The sequence below is a fragment of the Mus caroli genome, unplaced genomic scaffold, assembly GCF_978045245.1.
Source record: "Mus caroli unplaced genomic scaffold, Mus_caroli_1 scaffold_1, whole genome shotgun sequence".
NCBI lineage: Eukaryota > Metazoa > Chordata > Mammalia > Rodentia > Muridae > Mus > Mus caroli.
In genome coordinates this window covers 94,282,975-94,295,305 of record NW_028227256.1, presented here as the reverse complement: position 1 = coordinate 94,295,305, position 12,331 = coordinate 94,282,975, and the positions used below count along the sequence as shown (strand labels likewise).

The 12,331-nt window shown below is 35.6% G+C and overlaps 1 protein-coding gene across 23 annotated transcripts in view; it reads left to right on the top strand.

Moving 5' to 3' along the window:
• Positions 1-12,331, top strand: part of Ppip5k2 (diphosphoinositol pentakisphosphate kinase 2) — a 62,652-nt gene that overhangs the window by 9,371 nt on the left and 40,950 nt on the right. For all 23 annotated transcript variants that reach the window (XM_029474432.2, XM_085839792.1, XM_029474430.2 and 20 more), the window contains 8 exons: positions 1,020-1,215; positions 3,446-3,536; positions 4,427-4,512; positions 5,197-5,351; positions 7,548-7,649; positions 9,363-9,524; positions 10,429-10,550; positions 12,225-12,326. In XM_029474432.2, coding sequence (XP_029330292.1) covers positions 1,020-1,215; positions 3,446-3,536; positions 4,427-4,512; positions 5,197-5,351; positions 7,548-7,649; positions 9,363-9,524; positions 10,429-10,550; positions 12,225-12,326 — 1,016 coding nt within the window. The remainder of the gene's footprint in view (positions 1-1,019; positions 1,216-3,445; positions 3,537-4,426; positions 4,513-5,196; positions 5,352-7,547; positions 7,650-9,362; positions 9,525-10,428; positions 10,551-12,224; positions 12,327-12,331) is intronic.

Genomic DNA, 12,331 nt, shown 5'->3' with positions numbered 1-12,331 from the left:
AAGAACAATCTAATCCCCAAGTTTTTATTGCTACATTTATGGGTAAGTTTTATGAACCACTTTGAACAGCTTTATATAGTGTTATATGAAATAAATAAAGTGATGGAAGAGAAAAGAATTAGATGCAGCCTTATGTGGTTGATAGAACTCTGAAGCTCAGGAATGAAAAGGCCAAGATGAAGTGCAAAGAATTAAGAATGAATATAACAAATTTGTGAGCATGATGTCCTCTGTATGTTACTGTTTATATGCTGTGTGTATTCAAGCTTCATGGTTGATTCGGTTACAAGTTCAAGATTAATGAGATCAGTAAGTATTGGAATGTCAAGTATGAATGTTGGAGGGAGTGTCAAAGTTCATTGGCATTTTCTATCAGTGAGCCTTTCTCTAAGTTCAAAAAGCTATCTGTGACCAGCTAATGTCCCAGCTCAGTCTACAAGAAGACTTAACACTGCAGCTTTGTAGTTAGAAATGCATTTGATTTTAGACAACAAAATTCTTTATCTGATTCTTACTGGACTTTTTAGTTGGAATAGATGGAGTTTTGTTCTTGTTTGTATTTTTCTGCCTGAAGATAATTAAGTAAATGCTAGAAGCAGGTGAAGAAGGAATGTTTATGTGTACTTTAAAATTAATTGAAAATAGTAGCAATATGCTGAAGGTGGGCTTTTTATTAAATCTATCGATCTATTTATTTATTTTGTTTTTTTTTCGAGACAAGGTTTCTCTGTGTAGCCCTGGCTGTCCTGGAACTCTCTTTTGACCAGGCTGGCCTCGAACTCAGAAATCCGCCTACCTCTGCCTCCCAAGTGCTGGGTGGGATTAAAGGCGTATGCCACCATTGCCCAGCAATTTTAATTGTTAAGTAGTTTAAGTGATAGACTTTGGCTGACTTCAATAGTGAATATGTCAGTTTTACTGATTCCTGTCCCTCGTCTACTGCTGAAAGGAAATGATGACAGTGATATTTTAGAACACCTATTAGGACAACATGTCATCCTGTGTTCTTTCTGTTTTAGCCACCAGAAAGGCAGATTGTGGTTGGAATATGTTCCATGGCAAAGAAATCCAAATCCAAACCCATGAAGGAAATTCTGGAACGGATCTCCTTGTTTAAATACATCACAGTAGTGGTTTTTGAAGAGGAAATTATTTTGAATGAACCCGTGGAAAACTGGCCTTTATGTGATTGTCTTATTTCTTTCCATTCTAAAGGTATTGGAAGGTGGACAGGGGTGTTTTATCCTATCTCATTGTAGAAATAATACATACTTCTTATAGAATATTGGATAAGTGAGAAATGAAGCTAACTCACAGATAAGGGATGTTAACATTTTGATATTTCTTTCTAATCTCTTTCTTCTCAATGTGTTTTTTAAAAGTTTAATGTGATAGTTACATGTAACTTTATATTTAGCTTTTCTTAGATTTTATCAAAATTTTCCACACCATATTTTTCATGATGTGTATTATATAAATGTATAACTTAGTTAACTAATAACCAAACATTTGGATAATTCCTAGTCTTCACTGTTAAAGTAAGGTTATGATTAACTCTTTTAATATATACCTTTGTTTGCACAGATCTGCAGATAAATGCTTTAATTATTAGATATTTTAAGTCCTATATTTCTACCACTTAGAAAGTGACCTGGTATTCTTTATATAAGTGCACATACTTAATTTGTTAAGAACTTCCAATTAAAATTTTAGGGCTTTGCCATTTTTAATTGAATGGCAATAGCAGTTAAGTTTAAGTACTAATGTTATAGTAAATGCAGTAGTGCAAATTTTTGCTCAAAGCCCTCCCCCAAAAAACAAACAAAAAAATTATTGCTGTCTATTTCTGAAAATCTTTTTAATTTTGTAAATTACTTGTTTTTTCCATTAATAAGTTTGTAAGTTTTAGAGTTTGTTTTTGTATTAATCATTACCTTTTACTCCTATCCCCCAGTAGTTCTGAACTGTGCTAAGTTTTTTTCTGTATACTGGTAATGAAGATTGATTTTCATTTTTCACCAAACCTAGTCTGATCTTGGTTGCCTGAGACTTTTTTCTTGAGAAATTTTATATTTCCTGTACATGAAAGTGCTCTTTCTTACTGTTACATGTTCTTTCTGTGAAAGCTGTTAGCTCCTAAAAACTCCCTGCTGTCTTAGGACATACTCTATATGTTGTCCTTTGGTAAGAGACTCTTTTCTCTTTCACTAAACTGAAAGCAGGGACTGATTGGCAGCAGGTGCTTTCCATTGCTCAGTCCTGGTGGGAAGCTTGAAGTCACGACATTGAAACCTTTCCTGGTGCAGAAGACGTTATAGAGTCCAGCTGCTGCTTAATGCATTATTAAAAAACTAAGAGAAATTTAGACGTGCATTTTAGCCGAACATAGCTTTTTGATTAAAATTTTAATACTTAACATTTCTAAAATTTCTTGTAGTGATGGAGAAATGTTATGTCCTCACAAGCGGTTAATGTTCATAGTTCAATCATGCACTGTCCTGCTGATTGATTTTTATCTTCCATAGAGAAGATATTGATGAGAGAATTGTCACTTAAGGACAATAAAAAGTAGTATTCTTTGGAAGATAATGCCAAGTTTTCTAAGTATCTTATTCACATTGAAAAGCTCTTAGTCTGCCAGAATCCTATTGGTTAGAGGGCTTCATGCTCATTGACAGCTGAGCTTGGCTTTAGAGATAGGTAAGTTGGCTAAACAGAGGCAGGATTTAAGCATTTTTTTTTCTTTTTCTTTTGTCTGCTATGGTGCATTGGAGAATTTTAGTGGTAATACAGAGAGTAAAATATGATCTCTGAAATTTTTATAGTTTTTTCAAATATATTGTAATCACATCTACATTTGACTCATTTTCATTATTATTAATCGTTTCAGTAGTCTAGAAATTTTAGTAGATTAGTTTTTATATCCTAAGGTGGCCTAGCTGGAGCATGCTTCTATTCATATCTTTATCTTTTGCACATTTTATTGTTTATAAATCCATTTTTGGTTTTGCTTCTATTTTTAAAGGGTACTGTCAGCTAGTTCATATTTAGACATGAAAATATCAAATAAAAGAGACTTGTGTATTGAGAAGATTTTTAAAAATCAAGTGATATGAAACATTTATTTGTAGATTTCTCTTTATATATGAAAATATCTTATCTTTCTATCAGGTGCCTTTAAAGAGTCAGATACAGGCTAACATGAAACAGCCAGTGACTTGTTATGCCATATCAATGATAATAACCAAGAAAAGTTATTTTAATAGTATAAGTTAAATAAAAATGTACATACTTATTATTTCATATCTTTTATAGAAGGTGGTTATGTACATAATGAAATTTTTTTAGGGGAGGTGGCATAATTCAAGTTGATGACGTTAATAAATTTATAGATGCCAGCTTATCTTGAGATTGTACAGAATATGATAATAATATGTGTTCTTAGGATTTCCACTGGACAAAGCAGTTGCCTATGCAAAACTCAGGAATCCATTTGTAATCAATGACTTGAATATGCAGTATCTCATACAAGATAGGTGAGTGAAGTTGGCTGACCTAAGGGAAAAAGAAATCAACGCTTCCTTACTAATTAGTGTATGCTGACGAAGCATCAGGTGTTCTCACTTACGGTCATTGCATCCCTCAGAATACATTTATTAGGAAGCTCTATCAGTAAAGAACCTTGAGAACCGAGGAATCATTCACTTAGTCACAGGAACAAGGACTTGGACAGCAGTTGCTTAATTTCCAAAGCCTACTAAACCCATCAAACTTGCAGTTTCTTTTCATATGGCTGATGATTCCATAGAATTCATTCATTGTAACTGATGATATTTATGGTGAAGTGCACCATTACAGCAGTTTGTTACTATACATCTGTATGTTCATGGAGCATACGTTCTAAATGAAGTTATAAAAGGGTGTGTGTTTGTCTGCTTATTTAATTGGTATTTGGTTTTGGTAGCTACATGCAGTTCTATTTTCCATGAGCATTCTACTTTTGTGTTATAACATGACATTACTTATATTACTTACATGGAAATACATATATACTAATTTTGTATGAGGGTAAAACCATTTTTCATAGGATTATGAGTGTTTTTCTATGACATTAAATATTATTTTACGGTAAATATTATTTTACGGTAAGGGTTTTAGTAGTTAGGCTATATTTTGTCTTTGATATTCGTCTTACTTGACTATTTTTCTTCATGCATGTACATGCATGTTTTAAAGTGTAGTCTTTCAATCTGCTACAAAAGATATTTTGTATGCATTTTGGTGAATATTTTGATAGGAGCAGTTTGATATTTGAAATATTTAGAAAAACAAATAGGGTAGTTAAGAGTGATAATTACTTGTGTGGGGATATAATATATTGAGGAATAGAAAGCCAAGCACTAAGGGTGTTTCTCTGTTTCTTTAGAAGAGACGTGTATAGCATTCTTCAAGCTGAAGGCATCCTACTTCCTCGGTATGCAATCCTGAACCGTGATCCAAATAACCCGAAAGGTCAGAGAACTCAGCTCTGCAGCCTTCCTTTTGGTTCTTGACATACTCTTTGTGACATCCCTACAATAAGTAGAAAGAGTTTAAGAATTCATGAGAGTCTACTTAATAGTTTTTCTTAATGAATTAAACAGTTGTGGGCCTGTCGTGGTGGTGCATGCCTGTGATGCCAGTACTCAGAAGGTTGAGGCAGATTGATAGGGAATTCAACATCAGAGTCAGTATGTATTTAGTTCTGGGCCAGGCTGGGCTTCATATTGTGAGACCCCCCATCTTAGAAAACAAAGCAAAACAAAACACTGTGAGCTAATTGGCTAAGTAGTATTATAGGAGCTATCTTCCTGTATTTTGTATATATAATTGTATATGTATGATCTGAGGGCTGACCATTTGGAAGCTCATCCCTGGAGAAGGCTAATTCTTACTCTCTCTGCAGTCATCGGTGGCCTCTCGTCCTTTGTCTCCCTCGGGCTAAGCTTTTTTTCCTTGAGGTACTGAGGACTGAACCCAGGGCCTTGCACATATTTTTCAGGCTATTACTCTGCTGCTGTGCTGCCTCAGCTCTGATTAATGTAGTCTGCTAAGGCATAGTTTTACTAGAAACTTGAAAAGTAAATTTTATTTTTGCTCTTGTAATGATATTATGTGGGTGATCTGACTTTTCTGGCGATTATTCTTTGTGTTTAGAATGCAACCTGATTGAAGGAGAAGATCATGTAGAAGTGAATGGGGAAGTTTTCCAAAAGCCATTTGTGGAAAAGCCGGTCAGTGCAGAAGACCACAATGTTTACATTTATTATCCAACATCTGCCGGAGGTGGAAGTCAGAGACTTTTCAGGAAGGTAAGCCTTTGAAATCTTCCTGTGAGTAGTCTTCATTCTTTAGTGTGTTAAAGGTTATCAGGCTCTTAATAAACTAAGGTGAGATACTGAACTGTCATCATCTAGAGGAAGGTGAAACTGTGGTAATTCCATTAAAAAGTATGCTTTTCTTTTACTGTGATAAAACACCATGGCAAAAGCTACTACTAGAAAGAAGAAGGGAGGGGGGAGGGAGGGAGGGAGGGAGGGAGGAAGGAAGGAAGGAAGGAAGGGAGGGAGGGAGGGAGGGAGGGAGGGAGGGAGGGAGGAAGGAAGGCAGGCAGGCAGGCAGGCAGGCAGACAGGCAGGCAGCAGGCAGCCTTTCTTTGAACTATGGTTCAAGCAAACTCAGGGTTCCAGAGCAGTAACAGTCCATTGTGGTAGGAGAAGCCAAGCTGAGGGCATGGCTGTAGGGACAGAAACAGCTGAGAGCTCTTATCTTTAACCACAAGTCTGATTGGAATGGCCTGCCAGAGTGAGGCTTTATCCTTTCAGAGCCCACCCCAGGGAACCATGTCTGCCGCCTGCCTGAACCACTTACATTACAAAGCAGCCACACCAATGGGCAGCAAGTGTTCAATACCTGAGTCGAGAGGGACGGTTTCCCACCCTACCACGACAGAAAGTGTAGTACATAAAATTCCTGCCTTCAGAATATAAAGAAAGGTGCAGGATGTGTCTTCAGTCTTTCACTTGTGTTTCTCTCAGACTAGAAATAGACTTAAAGATAAGCTCCTTTTTGGAGAAATTAAATGGAGAAATTGCCAGTTCACACAAAAGTAATATTGGTAATTTTTACACATGTAAGTACATACTTAATTGTTCCCATAATAAAATTAGTGCAAATCAGATCTGAAATATAATGATATTATATTCCTTTTTGGAATAAAAAGGATTTTCTCTTAAATTGGGTGGTTGGGAAATAAGCCTAATCCAAAATGTGTTAGTAGCAATGTCGTCTCTTAGTAATATATCAAGACAGAGATGCACTCATAAATAGTCATGGTTTTCTATGTCAATGATAAGCAAAGAGCTAGAAAAATGGCTCAGTAATTAAAAGCATTTGCTCTTTCCAAGGACCCCAGTAGGTTTTATCTCAAAAGGAAAAAAGGAAGAAAAAGTTGAATACATTTAATAAAATATCATGAACATCATAGCTTAGTTGTATGATAAGCAGAATATGTTTATTTTCATTTATAGTTACTTGATTGGCTAAAAAAAAAAAAACCTGCATGTAACTGTGACTTCAGTCTGTGGGGCTCGGTGCCTTCTAGCATCCACAGGCACTGTATACATGTGATGCATTTACATACATGCAGGCAAAACACTAATACATTTAAAATGGAAGTATAGCTTAAAACACAATAAAGATGCCCTTTAAATACCCATTATAGTGGCAAATATTAGAGAAGAAAAATATCAAGTATACATAAGACTAGGAAATTTAGGCCATCTAGAAGTCTCTTATATATATATTTTTATGAGACTCAGATAACATAGTTTCTAGAAGATTTGGCAATATCTGTCTAAGTACAGATATAACCATGAGCCTTCTAGCACTTTCTTAGAAACATAACTACAAATGTGGCCTGTTTCCATCTTAAGAATGTTTAAAACAGTAGCATTGCATTTTGCAAGAAACTTGGCAAACAACTTAGACATATAACTATAAAGTGAAATGTTGTTTATATAGTGGAAGCTCTGTAACAGAAATAAACAGACTCAACTGTTTTTATTTTTGTGTGTGTGTCTATGCGTGTGGGGGTGGGTGTATGTGTGTGCGTGTGTTATATATATTTGAGGGAGGTCAGAAGAGGGTATCAGATACCCTGGAATTGGAGTAATTGTTATAGGTAATTGTTAGCTGCCTGATATGGGTGCTGGGAGCTTGTATTCTCTGGAAAAGTAGCCAGTGCTCTTAAGCACTGAAGATTCTCTTCAGTCTCTTAGAAACATGATTTTTTTCATTATATTTTATGCTTTTTATGTTATGTTTAAATAACTACAGCAGAGACTATATACTGCCAAATTTAAGTACTGTTAATTATTCATGAATTAGTTATTTAATAGTTAAAAATGCCTACAGTAGATAGTAAATAAAGGTTACATTTTAGATGTATTATAAAAATGAGGGCACCACCCTGATTTTATGTTAATGGATATATCTTTTCTCTCTAGATTGGCAGTAGAAGTAGTGTGTATTCCCCAGAGAGCAACGTTCGAAAAACGGGGTCATATATCTATGAAGAGTTTATGCCTACAGATGGTACTGATGTTAAGGTAGGGAGTATTTAGGGTTATGGCATGGTGGGATAAAGTACAGATGCTCCGTGACCAATTCTGAGTCATGTCCTGATAAATGTCCTGTTAACTTCAAAACAGTGCTGGCTCGGTACGATACTGTAGCCTAAAATCTCAGCATTCAGGTGTGATTTGCTACATATCCAGTTTCAGGAAGGAAGAAAGGAAAAGCTTACTCTAGGTTAAGAATACACTGAGTAAATGTAACCTCATGACCGTCATAACTTAGATGCATGGTGCACTACATGCAGAACATGGTTACCTCTCACTTGTAATTAAAAGCTACATCTCACTGCTGCTGTCCAACTCATGAGAGAAGATGATACTGTATTGTCACTGAACCAGAAGAAGCAGAAAGAAGAAGAAAAAAAAGGATAATTTTAACTGGAAGTAAATCATTGAGGTATCTTCTGCAGATTGAAAACTCAAACGTTTAACTGTCACAAGGCCGTGTAAATCATAGAGACCACGTAGTTTTAATTTCCATTTTGAGATTACCCTTTGTTTTAGAGAAAGGTAACTATGTAGCTTCTGCCTTTCTCAGTGCTGTTATTATTGGTACTAGGGATAGAATGTAGGCCCTTATTTGAGGTAGGCAAGCACTCTAACACTAAGTTCTCATTAGTCCAGACTTCTTTTTTATTTTTTTAAAGATTTATTTAAGTATATGAGTACACTGTACCTGTCTTCAGACACACCAGAAGAGGGCATCAGATCCCATTGCAGACGGTTGTGAGCCACCATGTGGTTGCTGGGAATTAAACTCAGGACTTCTATGAAGAGCAGTCAGTGTTCTTAACCACTGAGCCATCTCTCCAGCCCCTAGTCCAGACTTCTTTTGTATGGTAGACATCACTGAACACTATTCCTTTTGTTTGTTTTTTGTTTTTTTTTCTAGACAGGGTTTCTCTGTGTAGCCCTGGCTATCCTGGAACTCACTCTGTAGACCTGTTTGACCTTAAACTCAGAAATCCGCCTGCCTCTGCCTCTCAAGTGCTGAGATTAAAGGCGTGTGCCACCACTGCTTGGCAAGAACAGTATTCTTAAATGCTTAAAAGTAGAATACCCAGTATTACAAAGATGACAGATTTTAGTGAATGTTATAAAAATGTTTAGGTCAAGTTTTAAAAGCATATGCTATTTATTTAAATGCTAATGAGTAGGACAATATCAGATTGAGCATTCTAGTAGCTACCAGTTTCCAAACAGTGATTAATGTCAGTGATATGAGGCTCTGGTAATGGTAATATGATATAAAAATACCATTGCACTTGGTAACCAACAAAGCGTACTTTCTCCCAGCCAGCCTTTCTTGATGAGGCTGCTCTTTCTAAACTTACAAATCTCATCTTGAACTTGCCCTTTAAAACTTGTTGGTAGATTCTCATTGGCCACAGGATGACATCCATTTTCATAAGACTGCCATACAAGCTATTTCTTCTAATACATGCCATTCCACACAGTACATCCTGTACTGTTGGATTCCTTTCCTGTCCCAGAATGCCTTGTGTTGCTTCTTTGCTCTGTCCTTTCTCTTTATCCCCTCAGTAAAAATGCCTTTCCTTATTCTCCCAAACGATGAATTCCCCACCCTCTGAAAAATCATATAGACATTTCTTCTATGTCTAAGAATTATATCTTAATTATATCTTTATATATAAATTTAATATATATATTTAAATTTTATGAAAGGTTTATACCGTGGGTCCAGACTATGCACATGCTGAAGCTCGAAAATCTCCAGCTCTCGATGGCAAGGTAGAACGAGACAGCGAAGGGAAGGAAGTAAGATACCCCGTCATCCTCAATGCACGGGAGAAGCTGATTGCATGGAAAGTCTGCCTTGCTTTTAAGGTAAGATGCCATGCAAGTCATGCAAGCCCATGTATTCTAAGCTTTCCTTTTGGGTGCTAGACGTTATTGGACATAAATTAGAGAAGAAAGCTGAGGCGGTAGTTAGTATGTGTGAGCTCATATGTATGTATTTAGGCGTTCTTGTGGGGCTAGCATCACTTTCCTCGTTTTCAGCATATTCTTTCTGTACTATAGAGAAGTAATAAACCTTACTTATTCAAAAATTAAAGTTACAGAATAATACCACTAACTAGTATACTAAGTGATAGTGTCTAACATTCTTTTTTTTAATTGGTTAAAAGTACTTTTTACTTTCATAAAATAGATTAAAAATACTATTTGAATAAAAATGATTCTCATTGTTTTATTCTTTGGCTTAATATATAGTAAAATTTGTTCCTGTGAACAATATACATGTTTTAAAGAAACCTTTGTTTCTTGTGTTTGACTGTCCTTTCTTATGCTACTAATTTATCCAATTACTAGTATATAGTAAATATTCAAATGGAAGTGATGCAACCTGCATTTAATGAAGGATGCATCTTATCTTTTTAGAGAAGGCCTATTCTAGGTTCATAACATAAGCTAATTATATTACTGGTTATTAATAAAAGAACTACTTCTATGCAGTAATTTTGTGTGAAGAATGATAACCTGTGAATAAGTTGTAATGCGTTCTTATAAACTGTTTTATTGTACTTGGTTTCCAAAGACTAATGTTATTCATGATAAGGGAATAATCACATGGAATACATAATGTGTGTTCAGAGTACTCAAGGTTATGGTTATTTATAACCTTCATTTTTTTAAATGTTACAAACACATATAATTTTCTTAATAAATTAGAATAAGGATTCATAGTAGTTCCAATGATACTCTAAAATTTCTACCTTGTTTTAAATAGCAAACAGTTTGTGGCTTTGATTTGTTACGTGCCAATGGACAATCCTATGTATGTGATGTCAATGGCTTCAGTTTTGTGAAAAATTCCATGAAGTACTATGATGACTGTGCAAAAATTCTTGGGTAAGCATTTACTACTGTACCTTCCTCCTGTGTGCCTTTGAGCATGTGTTAGCCATGGGAGCTTTTTGATCACTTGAGGGTAATGTTCCATGTTTTAAGATACCTCTAAACTATGCCAGATTCTGAGCTGTGCTTTAGTTTATGGGGACAGCTTAATTAATAACATATTCCTAACAATTTCATATCAGGGATTTTGCTGTAACACTGGATTATTAGATGCAACATTCCTTCATTTTTCCTATGTAGTTATATTTGAAGTGTTTTGTTAACCTACTTAATGTGATAAAATAAGCATTCATAAGATAAGATACTTGAGCCACAGAGAAGACTTTGAAGTGTAGGATTGTTTTCCTTTATGTCTTTCTGAATGTTCATTATCTGGTGTTCTAATAAGATAATCAAACAAGTAGAAAAGAAAGTATGTGTAGAAATACCATTTTTTATATATCATTTGATTTAGAAAATTAATAAAGCAAGAAGTGTATCTTTCTAAGCAGATATGACAAAAATGCGTAAAGTCATTAGAGTCAGCTTTTGTACTGCACTTCAAAGGCACAAGCTTTTTAATAAAGAGAAATTGAGCCGGGCAGTGGTGGCATGCCTTTAATCCCAGCACTTGGGAGGCAGAGGCAAGCAGATTTCTGAGTTTGAGGCCAGCCTGGGCATCTACAGAGTGAGTTCCAGGGCAGTCAGGGCTACACAAAGAAACCCTGTCTCAAAAACCATAGAGAGAGAGAGAGAGAGAGATTGAAGGCATGGCTGTCTTACTTATTTTAGCATAAATACATACTAAGATAAAAAAAATAATATGTATGTATGTAAGTATGAATGAGAGAGAATGAGAAGAGGAAAGAGAAGTGAAATACGAGGAGAGGAGGGAAGGAAGGAAAAGAGAGAGAGTGGGTTTGTGTGCACTATGCAGAGGTGGATGTATCTGCGAGGTATTCCTGTGTGTGCAGGAGCTTGTGGTGACGGAAGCCCATCCTGACGTGTCATTCTCAGCTACGATCCACTTGTTCTTGAGATAGGGTCTCTTGCTCTCTCTCTGGCCTGGGACTCCCTCTGCCTTCCCAAAACTGGGACTCCCCACACATGGCTTCTTTTTTAAACTGAGCATTGTTTGGTTCAAACTCAGGTTCTCATATTTGCAAGGTAAGCAGTTTACCAACTAAGAAATCTCAGCCCTCAAATCAGTTATTTAAGCATCTTTCACTGTTTGTCCTATTAGTAAAGTATAGTAATGGCTTGTTAGAAATGATCCTATTTAGAATAAGTTTGTCAGAGATGGAGGCCAGTGAAGGACTACTCTGTGCACAAGGCTCTGGTTTCTATGAACAGTACCTCACACAGGCAAATAGCATAATAGCTGTTTAACAGACAATTAATGAATGATTAAAAAAAAACATCTAACTGCAAATGTAGTTAGAGCAACATGTTTTATTTTCAAACTATATAAATTAATCGCAAATATGGCATTTTGTTAATGTGTTCAATTTAGACATATCTAAGTTTTCATGATCAGTACTTGATCATAACATAATCATAATATACATAATCAGGTTAATATAACCATTTGATAGTTCGACTTAAATTCTTATGTTTCTTTATCATGGCATAATTAAATAACCACACCTATCTTTGGATTAACTTTTAATAATTCTTTTGGTCTTAAAGCAATATTGTAATGCGGGAGCTTGCACCACAGTTTCATATCCCCTGGTCAATACCATTAGAAGCTGAAGATATTCCAATTGTACCAACTACCTCTGGAACTATGTAAG